The sequence below is a fragment of the Homarus americanus genome, unplaced genomic scaffold, assembly GCF_018991925.1.
Source record: "Homarus americanus isolate GMGI-L3 unplaced genomic scaffold, GMGI_Hamer_2.0 scaffold55640, whole genome shotgun sequence".
Taxonomy (NCBI): Eukaryota; Metazoa; Arthropoda; class Malacostraca; order Decapoda; family Nephropidae; genus Homarus; species Homarus americanus.
The window spans coordinates 6,414,094-6,426,955 of record NW_024713650.1 but is presented as its reverse complement, the minus strand read 5'-3'; the positions used below and the strand labels follow the sequence as shown (position 1 = coordinate 6,426,955).

The window sequence follows — 12,862 nt, the reverse complement described above, 5'->3', positions numbered from 1 at the left end:
AAATAATCACATAAGTTACCCTGTTTTTTTTTTAAATATCACCATTACTTTGAAGCCTCAGTAATTGGATATTGTTGTGATAATGCAATAGAAAGAGGTGATATCGAATTAACGAGGCTTCAGTGTATTTGGAGACTCCGTGAAACAGTCTCTTAAGTTGTAGAGCAAAGTCGACTATTCAGCAAACACTGTTATGTAATTTCTCATTTCTTTCACACTTTGAGTCTATCCTGGCGATCACCCGAAGATTAACCCACTAGTTTATAAGTTTCACCTTAAGATTAACCATCGTACTGCTACCTTGGGGATAGGTAAGGTAAGGTAAGGTAAAAGATGCAGTGCAGTGGTCTGTCTGAGTGCAGTGCGATGCAGGTACGGTCGCCAGTACGGGTACGGTCTTGATGCGATGGGCAAAAAGATGTGGAGTAAGGTAAGGTAAGGTAAGGTAAGGTAAGGTACGGTACGGTACGGTACGGTACGGTACGGTACGGTAAGGTAAGGTAAGGTAAGGTAAGGTACGGTACGGTACGGTACGGTACGGTACGGTAAGGTAAGGTAAGGTTAATATTAGGGTGGTTATTCTTCAGGTGAAATAAGCATGAAACTGAATCTTCATGTGATCCATTATTCCTCAATTCTTTCTCATTTGGGGAATTTTCTACCCCAACGTGTACAGTAATTCTGCATTTCCTTCCCAATATACTCTAAGGTCTTATCCCTCCCTCTGCCACAGGATGCAATGTAATACTGGGGTCTCCTCATCCACTGGTAAATGACTGAGGAACTATATCAGCCACATATTTAGAGGCTTTTTCAGGCAAGTTCTGCTCCGCTTCAGCAATAGTATTTTCATCATCCTGGATAACTGAGGGGGATTTTGGTACTTTAAAATAAGTATCAAGAATTTCGTTAATCAGGTTGTACACTTGTGGGTTTTCGTGTTGTAAGTTCGTCTCCATATATTCCACACCATTACACTCTTCTATCATCTCTGCTATGCTATTCACGTCGTCAGATTTCTGAAATGTAAAACAGTATATATCAGGTGCCTTTAAGAGAGCTCAGGCTCAACCGTGACAATATTGTTATTATTGTCGACTCTGTATCTGTATTCTTCTGGCTAAATAAATTGTTTCAGGATCACTATCAATACATATCATCTTCCAAATGAATAGAGGAAATAAAAAATGAGAAGCTAATATAAATAAGTAAGTATACCATACACTTGCTATAGGCCACTTAGATTAATGCATCATTGTTTGGTTCCCTCAAAATTCTCAACGAAGAGGAACAGTGATAATGATGAGAGATTAATGTGAAGAGAATAGAGTGAGACACACATGTTACACCCTTAATTGAGTGAGGCACACATGTTACACCCTTAATAGAGTGAGGCACACATGTTACACCCTTAATAGAGTGAGGCACACATGTTACACCCTTAATAGAGTGAGGCACACATGTTACACCCTTAATAGAGTGAGGCACACATGTTACACCCTTAATAGAGTGAGGCACACATGTTACACCCTTAATAGAGTGAGGCACACATGTTACACCCTTAATAGAGTGAGGCACACATGTTACACCCTTAATAGAGTGAGGCACACATGTTACACCCTTAATAGAGTGAGGCACACATGTTACACCCTTAATAGAGTGAGGCACACATGTTACACCCTTAATAGAGTGAGGCACACATGTTACACCCTTAGCCAAGTGGGGAGCACACATATGTAGAGTGAGGCACACATGTTACACCTTAATAGAGTGAGGGCACACATGTTACACCCTTAATGAAATTGAGGCACACATGTTACACCCTTAATAAGTGAGGCACACATTACACCCTTAATAGAGTAAAGAGGCACACATGTTACACCCTTAATAGAGTGAGGCACACATGTTACACCCTTAATAGAGTGAGGCACACATGTTACACCCTTAATAGAGTGAGGCACACATGTTACACCCTTAATAGAGTGAGGCACACATGTTACACCCTTAATAGAGTGAGGCACACATGTTACACCCTTAATAGAGTGAGGCACACATGTTACACCCTTAATAGAGTGAGGCACACATGTTACACCCTTAATAGAGTGAGGCACACATGTTACACCCTTAATTTACCCAACTATCCCCATCCAGTTGCTACCCAAAGATGATAGAATAAAACAAAGGATAATAGTGCTTAGTTTACATTCAATATTCTGTATATATGAGTGACAGATCAAAGTTATGGCTGTATGACTGCAATGAGACTAGACTGTACAATATTTGTTCTCATGAAGCAATTATGAGGAGAAAATAATCAACTATACCTTTACCTAAGGCAACACATCTAAAGCATAACTAAAATAAGTCATAATAACAACTACAACACTGCACAAATATTTCTTAAAAAATAATAAGTAATAATTAACCTTTACCTCCAGAATGTTTTTGATCCCTTCAGCAGCTGCCAGCACAACTTGCTGGTCTAGTGAGGATAACGTATCCACCAGCACCGTCACCCCACCAACAGACACCAACGCCTCAATGTGTTCCTTTGTTCCTGCTTGTGTCATGTTTGAGAATCCCCAACTAATCTCCTTCTTCACAATGAAATCAAACTGTAGAATAAAATGTATAGTTCATCATTAATCATTTGTGTATGGGGTGCCTCTCTGCTGAATAAAATGGCCGGGAGTTAGTTTAATAGAGTAGTGAAGGGCTTACGGGAGGTAGTCTATTAACGAATCATCACGAAAGAGAAAAAAAAATCTAACCAGAAAAAATGTGTATATTGAGATATGTTTAATGGAGGGTGGAGTTCTTGGACATGTGCGTGTATCTTACAACTGTGTTCTGGGTTCGAATTCTAGCCTTGGACTGATGGTAGATGGTGTTATCGAGCGTGACCCTATCAATTATAGATTTCCTCCAGGTACTACAGTTTCCTCCTGTACTAAAACTGGACCAAGTAGGATGGCCTTCACTACCAAACATGCCAGATTTTCTCCAGGTACTAAAGTCTCCTGTACTAACCCTGGACAATATAGTTAATAACAAAATGACAAAGAACTGACCAACCGCCCGAACGGCTTGTGAGCTGATAAGTGGCGAACTGATAAATCAATTACAACAGGAAGTTGGTGATCTCACACAATGCAGGGCTGTATAAGTAAGACATGCGAGCAGTACATGACAGACGATAGACTTGAAACCTTGTTGACCTCAGCCATTGACTAAGTAACTCCTGTGATAGACGGGTCAAAATATGAAAAAATGGATAACCCCTCAAAAAAAAATTAAAGAAATTGTTTTATGGTGTTTTTTGTACTATCAGGTATAGTGCAAAATTGGAGCATCGGAAAGTGTAAATACTGTATATGACATAATTTCAGAGGTTTTAACAAATGGTAAATATGAAATTTTCTCTCCATATTTTAAATAGGATGGTACCCAAAATAATTCCTATATCTTGGATTGAATATCAGAAGTTACATCACCGTGACATCATAGGTGACGTCATGATGTAGTTGTCATATTTCATGATGTATTTGGTATATTTTTAGGATTATGCCAATTTATACCAATATTAATAAATTGTTACTAATGTGTACGTGATTTATTTGCAGTAGAGGAAGAAACGGTGAAACGAATGGAAGGACTGCTTGTGTCTTCATACCCGCTCAAGAGAAATACCAAGGTCAGGACATTTGCATCAGCCAAGGTTGTAAAAGTTAGTGAGGATCGTACCATGTTGTCTCAGAGATTCCTTGTGGTATATCAGTCTGGTGATTTTCGCCTAGATCCGGTTATAGACTACGAACTTTGCCCCTACCCTCTATCATTATTTGAAGCAAAGTATTTTATGTGCAAAGCAAATAAGCGACCATTGGCAGAAGCAATACGGAACTCTGCATCTGTTGAACTGGACAGAGGGACATAAATACTGCAATTGCGGAGGACTACACGTTGTTTACGCTAAATCACTATGGCCATGCAACAGTCGTACTTGATGGTTACGGGGGAGGACCAAGCGTCAAGGACAACACCCATCAGTCGACGAAGAGTCAAAACACCATATCCGACACAACAAAGTTTGTCTAGCGAAAGGAGGACTCCCTCTCGAATGACATCAACAAGCAGGGAGATTATCATACACCATAGGGAGATTATCATACACCATAGGGAGATTATCATACACCATAGGGAGATTATCATACACCATAGGGAGATTATCACACATCATAGGGAGATTATCATACACCATAGGGAGATTATCATACACCATAGGGAGATTATCATACACCATAGGGAGATTATCATACATCATAGGGAGATTATCATACACCATAGGGAGATTATCATACACCATAGGGAGATTATCATACACCATAGGGAGATTATCACACATCATAGGGAGATTATCATACATCATAGGGAGATTATCACACATCATAGGGAGATTATCATACACCATAGGGAGATTATCACACATCATAGGGAGATTATCATACATCATAGGGAGATTATCATACATCATAGGGAGATTATCACACATCATAGGGAGATTATCATACATCATGGGAGATTATCATACACCATAAATTATCATACACCATAGGGAGATTATCATACACCATAGGGAGATTATCATACACCATAGGAATTATCATACACCATAGGGATATTATCATACACCATAGGAAGTTATCATACACCATGAGGAGATTATCCTTTTACCATGGGGAGATTATCATACCATAGGGGAGATTATCATACACCATAGGGATATTATCATGTACACACCATGGGAATTATCCATACACACCATGGGGAGATTATCATACCATAGGGAGATTATCATACACCATAGGAGATTATCATACACCATAGGAATTATCATACACCATAGGGAAGTTATCATACACCATGGGGAATTATCATACACCATAGGGAGATTATCATACACCATAGGAGATTATCATACACCATAGGGGAGATTATCATGTACACATCATAGAGGAGATATCATACACACCATGGGGAAGTTATCATACACCATAGGAGATTATCATACCATAGGGAGATTATCGCTTCCATAGAATTATCGCCCACCATAGGGATATTATCATACACCATAGGGAGATTATCATACACCATAGGGAGATTATCATACACCATAGGGAGATTATCATACACCATAGGGAGATTATCATACACCATAGGGATATTATCATACACCATAGGGAGATTATCATACACCATAGGGAGATTATCATACACCATAGGGAGATTATCATACACCATAGGGAGATTATCATACACCATAGGGAGATTATCACACACCATAGGGAGATTATCATACACCATAGGGAGATTATCACACATCATAGGGAGATTATCATACATCATAGGGAGATTATCACACATCATAGGGAGATTATCATACACCATAGGGAGATTATCATACACCATAGGGAGATTATCATACACCATAGGGAGATTATCACACATCATAGGGAGATTATCATACATCATAGGGAGATTATCACACATCATAGGGAGATTATCATACACCATAGGGAGATTATCACACATCATAGGGAGATTATCATACATCATAGGGAGATTATCATACATCATAGGGAGATTATCACACATCATAGGGAGATTATCATACATCATAGGGAGATTATCATACACCATAGGGAGATTATCATACACCATAGGGAGATTATCATACATCATAGGGAGATTATCATACACCATAGGGAGATTATCATACACCATAGGGAGATTATCATACACCATAGGGAGATTATCATACACCATAGGGAGATTATCATACACCATAGGGAGATTATCATACACCATAGGGAGATTATCATACACCATAGGGAGATTATCATACACCATAGGGAGATTATCATACACCATAGGGAGATTATCATACACCATAGGGAGATTATCACACATCATAGGGAGATTATCACACATCATAGGGAGATTATCACACATCATAGGGAGATTATCATACACCATAGGGAGATTATCATACATCATAGGGAGATTATCACACATCATAGGGAGATTATCATACATCATAGCTGTGTTTTAGCTTCACTTAGTTGTTCGTGTGCAGGAACTTTAATTAACGGTTGTCCTCTTGTTTCTTTATTCACTTGTAGTTCATCATCAGTTACTGGGGACCCATTATACTGTAAGGAGATATCTGCTTAATTAAATTTATTAAAGTAAAAGACTTGTTATGAAGTGATGTGTCTTACCCTTATTTATAACTATATATACCGTACGATTACAAACAGAGCCGGCCTTAGGAGGTGCGGGGCCCAGTTGGGAACAATTTTGGTGGGCCCCAGGTTCCCAGCCAAGGTCTGTAGAATCATAGAAATATAAATAAGTCTATTATAGACTTTATATCTCTATGGTAGAATGGAAAGTAATCAAAATGTGCGCTTAAAAAGTGCATGCGAGTTAATGGACCAAACAGATCTATGCCACAAGTAACAAACAAAATGTAGATCACCTCTGAAAAGTACATAGTTACACTACACTTGTTTTAGTGACTGTGAAATGATTTATTTAAAATATTTATTTATTTTTGGTCAGAAAAAAAATCAGAATTTAAGTGAATTGTTGGAAACAAATGATATTTTTGGGGTTTCTATTAACATTCATAAATTATAAACGAGTCATAATATTATTGCCTTTTGTTATGAGAAAGTTATCTTTCTTGCTCTTTTCTCTGCAAAGTCTTTTAGAATTTTGTCTAAGTTTAAACTCCTGCTAATTTCAGATTCAATGAACATATTTGCCAAACTGTTCAAACGTTCTTGGTGAATTGATGATCTCAAGTAAGTTTTGATCAGTTTCAGCTTGGAAAAACTCCTTTCTCCAGATGCTATATACTGCAGTGTGTTGTTGTGTACTTGACAGGCCCAGAGTAGATTACTCTAGCGCGGGGCCCCCTTAGGCGCGGGGCCCCCTTAGGCGCGGGGCCCCCTTAGGCGCGGGGCCCCCTTTGGCCGACCCTGATTACAAACACCCATCAACCTTATCACACCCAGTGCTGTTGTTGGCGGCCCATGAGAGATGCCACACACACACACCACACACACCACACACCACACACACACCACCACACACACCACACACACACACACACACACACACCACACCACACACACACACACACACACACACACACACCACACCACACACCACACCACACCAACCACACACACACACACCACACCACACCACACACACACACCACACACACCACACACACACCACACCACCACACACACACCACACCACACACACCACACACCACACACACACACCACACACACACCACACCACACACCACCACACCACCACACACCACACACACACCACACCACACACACCACACCACACCACCACACACACACACACACCACACCACACACCACACACACACCACCACCACCACACACACCACACCACACACACCACCACACACCACACCACACACCAGCCACACCACACACCACACACACACCACACCCACACCACACACCACCACACACACACACACCACACCACACCAACCACCACACACACCACACCACACACACCACACACACACACACACACACACCCACACACCACACCACACACCACACCCACACCACACACACCACCACACCACACACACACACACCACACACACACCACACACACACACCACCACCACCACCACACCACACACCACACACACCACACACCACACACACACACACACACACACCACACACACACACACACACACACACACACCACACCACCACACACCACCACACCACACACACCACCACCACACCACACACCACACCACACCACACACACACACACACACACCACACACACACCACACACACACCACACACACACACACACACACACACACCACACACACCACACACACACACCACACACACACACACACACACACACACACACACACACACACACACACACACACACACACACACACACCACACCACACACACCACACACACACACACACACCACACACACCACACCACACACACACACACACACCACACACACACACACACACACCACACCACACCACACACACACACACACCACACACACACACCACACCACACACACCACACACACACCACACACACATCCACACACACTACATCCTTGACTACCGAGGGTAAGGCAATACCTGGAGCTCCTCTCGGAGCAGCCAGGTCAACTGTTAAGTTGGCCCATACCAACCCCCTCCCCTGAACCCTCCTCCCCACCGGAATATCAACAAGTTCTCGCCAGAAGTTACAATTTCATTTAGGAAAGGAACGGAACCAGTGTTAAACAGAGGTGAACAGTGGTGAACAGTGCTTAAGTCAGTGGGAACAACTCAACAGTAACAGTCGTACCCAAGTTAACCTTCACACAGTGAGGTCCCAGGTACCCAGTGATAACGGCCCGTGAGACCCAACAAGAACCAGCGATGTGTTAATCCGTCTACGATAGGAAGGCCTAAGACCAAACCTCACTCATATAACACCATCTGTGAGGGAATTACTACACCGCATGTCCCTCATAACACCATATGTGAGGGAATTACTACACCACGTCAGGCCCCTCATAACACCATCTGTGAGGGAATTACTACACCACGTGAGGTCCCTCATAACACCATCTGTGAGGGAATTGCTACACCATGTCAGGCCCCTCATAACACCATCTGTGAGGGAATTACTACACCACGTGAGGTCCCTCATAACACCATCTGTGAGGTAATTACTGCACCACGTGAGGTCCCTCATAACACCATCTGTGAGGGAATTACTACACCACGTGATGCCCCTCCTAACACCATCTGGGAGGGAGTTACTACTCTACGAGTTTGCTGTTCAACACCTACATTAATCTGTATGTTCCTTTACCTTTCTCTAATGAAGGCTTTTGTTAAACCACCAATGTATGTAATAAGTCATTTATGTCCAATGTATATTTTCAGCCTTCGGGCTGCAGAACTTTTTCAATAAACCGTCAATTATTATTATTTATTTTTATTATTACACACACACGGTAGCCACACAGGGCCCAACAGGTCAATTTTCAAGTTCCCTCATAATGGCTGGCTATCATGGGCATAGGCATGCGTGGGCATGGGTGTGGCCGTGTGGGTGTCCCTTTTATTACATAGGGAGATTATCATTTAAACCCTAAAACACTTGTCCTAGTGCAGACCAAGAGTTAAACTTACCTTCTGACTTGCCTCCACCATTACAGGCAAGAGGTCTGCATCGATCACCATCTGTATCTGATCAAAAGGGCCGGCGAGGATATTGGACACAGCCCAGGCTGTGTCCTTCTGGATGTTTGTGGGGCTGTTGGTGGTCAGGAGTGTACGGGAGATGGGCAGGATTCCAGCCTCCAGGACAACTTGTGTCTGGAAATACATTAACTCTAAAAGCTATAATGGAGACGGACAAACAGAGGGTTGCTACAGGGTGGTTAATCTTCAGGTGAAATTTGCTGGAGTGTCTAATATTCAACTGAAATAAGGTGGGATATCTTAACTTCAGGTGAAATAAGATAGGATGTCTAATCTTTAGGTGATTCACAGACTACCTTCTATATTATCTAAAATAAGTGTTACCATATGACACTACCTGAGCATCAGTACCACTGGTGATGGAGCCAAGGGTCCTCAGTGCTGGTATCATTTCCCGCCTCTCACCAGACTGAAGGTATTGGAGCAGCATAGGAACAAGGCCAACATCTAACACATCCTGGATATACTCGTTGCCCAAGTCAGTGTAGTAGCTGGTGGCCCAAAGAGCATCAACTAGTGAGACGAAATATGTTCAAGATAAGTAGAGGAAGACGTACGAGACGGAAGAATGTAATGAATGAAATGATGGCTGATGTAAGTCATTCACCTTTTATTTATTTATTTTCATTTATCATTTCACCACTCAGCGGATTACTAGTCTTTTGGGCGGTTGGTCTGTTCTTTGTTCCTTTGTGAGGATCTACAGTATATTGTCCAGACTCAGTGTTAGTCTGCCTGGTGGTGTAACAGTAGGACCCTTGCCTCTCGCCACTGTTCCTTGGGTTCAATCGATGGGTTGGACGTGAGAAGAGTGTAACCAATGGGACACTACGAAACAAAGAATAGACCAACTGTCCAAATGATTTGTAACTTCAGGAATAAGTCTTCGAAATTATCAATGAAAAATTTTATGAGATTAACAATAATATCCCTATTATTCGTAAGGCATCCTGGTTATTTTTCCCCTTTAACGCCTTTTCCCACATGAGACACAGTCACTATAATTGGCAGCAACAAACATTAATGCTCCAATTTTTATCACGGATGCAATGATCTAGATGTTCCCTTTACATATGAAGGCTTCAAGTTAACCCTCTGCACCGCCCCAACATCACTTCACGAAACCCAGAATTACAATCCTCATAACTCACAACCCGACGCATTAGTTATATTCAAGTCCACATATCTCTAGAATTATTACTCCTTTAGAACAACATAACCCACATCTACATATACTACAAAGGTTCTTCACAGTCTACATCCACCGAGCAATCCCAGTGACTCAAACTCCCATGGCCTGCAATCACAAGGTCAGTACTGTATGTTAATTCCCAAAAGAACTACAATTTCTAAAGTCAATACCGCTACATCCATATCCACCATTATCCATTAGAGAAATTAACCCCACTACAGTGATTATCCCATAGCTCACACGTCGTCCACTCACCACGAACAACCATGTCAGGGTGGAGTATAAGGTGATCCTTCAGGCTTTTGAGGACGAGTAACTGTTCCTCCCTTCCCATCTTGGGGGCTTTACTACGGAACAGGTTGGATACAGCCCAGGCTATGTTACGGGTTAAGGAGACCTGCCGAGTAGATAAAAAGAAATAATGATGGATATTCAGTAAAATAAACATACAAGTTTATATTGATTCAGTGAGTATATAGTCAGTGTAGGTCTTCTGACTATCCAATAGAATTGAACATCTTTTCATAAATTAGTGAAAGAAGCAGCAACTTTCACAAAGTTCTGGTGAACTGACTGACAATAACAACTGGATGAACTTAGGTTGTACCACATGTTCAATGAAACACCTGAAGGGCTTGTTGTTCTAACCTTTGTGTTCGTATTATTATTATTATTATTCGTCTGATAGAACATCCTCACATTCACAAGGATATAAATATAAACTTTATTAAATATAACTAAAATGTCTCCAGTATAAACAACAATCAAAACAATAATGATGGTCAATTAACACTAAGTAAATATAAAACAATAAAAAATTTGAAATAATAGATATGATGTCGCTGTAAGCCTGTGAAGAGCTGAAACAAGGATGGATGGGTGATGAGAGCTTGGACACCCTTCCAGGCAACACGGCCACAACAGATGATGGAGTACGTAGAGTTACAGGTGTTATATAAGTTACAGAATCTATACGTATATTCATCAAGGGAGATACTTCCACTAGTAGTGTGCCACCTCTCACATGACAGAGGGCGCCGCAGACAGAGTGGGGCAAGATCGGCTGAGTAGTTACGAGTATATCAGTTAACATCGCCTCTCATCATGAGGAAGTGGGTTAACCACATCGGTCAGAGTCGAGGAACCAAGTGACCAGCCTATAGTCAGTGCATGCGCAACAACTAGATACAATCAGAACATGCGCAACAACTACAGTAGATACAATCAGAACATGCGCAATAGCTAGATACAATCAGAACATGAAGGTAGTAGGTAGTAAGCAGCTACCAAACAGGGAGGTACTACCGCCTGGGAAGATGTTGGAAACATAATGTGTTGTCTAATGTTGTCTCATGTGTTGGGACCAAGTCCTAGGTTACTTATCTGACTTTCTGCCTCATTTACATACATCTGCTTGGTCTCAATTGTTTCTCTTACTTTTGACAACACAACAAACATAACTTTTCTAACTCTTGATCTGTTTTATTCTTTCTATTCTTTTCTTCTCCTATGATGTCAGTTGACAATAATATTAAAGTGGGGCCCTCTGGGATGGGTCCCACTGGTCGGGAAGGTTGTGGACCCCAGGGACGACCTGATCATCATCAAGCTACTGGGGCCTCAACTGACGTCACAGCGGTTGCTGGAGGATCGGCTTTTTTCACACTTCATTTTTCCAACATTCGCGGTCCGACCCAGGTGGAGCTGAGGCACTCTCTCTTTCATTACTTAATGATCTGGAACAAATAATTAAACACCCTACACGTGTTCCTCATCGACACGATCAACTTACTAACATTCTTGATCTTTGTTTTACCTCTAACCCCTCACACTATTCATACTCAAACTGGGCACGACCACCTCCCCCACCCTCCTCTAATCGTCAACTATGGCACTATCGGAGGACAAGCTGGCAATCCTTGCGAGAATTCTTCTCCAACTTTCCCTGGGTTGAATGTTGCTTTTCCACTCTGGACGCCTCGGTATGTGCTGACAGCATTGCTGGGGTTATACTCGGTGGTGAGATTATTTTTTCGTGAGGCCAAGCAGAATTTTATAAAAAGAAAGACCAGAAGGATTTATCATTCTGGTCCTTAACCAAAAACATCTAAAATAACTTCTGCCCTCCCTCTTTTCCTCCTCTCTTCCGTCCCAATAAATCTATAGCCAACTCTCCCCCCTGATAGAGTCAATCTCTGGCACCTTATTCTCCTCTAATTCCACCTTAGACGATTCCCACTCTACCCCTTCTACCCCTGCACCTCCTACTGAACCTATGCACTTTCCTA

At 41.8% G+C, this 12,862-nt stretch overlaps 1 protein-coding gene across 6 annotated transcripts in view; it reads right to left on the bottom strand.

Moving 5' to 3' along the window:
* Positions 1-512: 512 nt before the first annotated feature.
* The window catches only part of LOC121874129 (importin subunit alpha-4-like), an 83,424-nt gene continuing 71,074 nt past the window's right edge, over positions 513-12,862 (bottom strand). For 4 of the 6 annotated variants that reach the window (XM_042378087.1, XM_042378103.1, XM_042378111.1 and 1 more), the window contains 5 exons: positions 10,830-10,971; positions 9,720-9,895; positions 9,311-9,496; positions 2,433-2,615; positions 513-1,019 (listed from right to left, as the gene is read on the bottom strand). In XM_042378087.1, the coding sequence (XP_042234021.1) occupies positions 759-1,019; positions 2,433-2,615; positions 9,311-9,496; positions 9,720-9,895; positions 10,830-10,971 (948 nt within the window). In that variant the 3' untranslated portion in view covers positions 513-758. Of the gene's footprint in view, positions 1,020-2,432; positions 2,616-6,094; positions 6,213-6,281; positions 6,390-9,310; positions 9,497-9,719; positions 9,896-10,829; positions 10,972-12,862 lie in introns of those variants that run through there. The other 2 variants (XM_042378127.1, XM_042378120.1) reach the window with 2 other exon arrangements.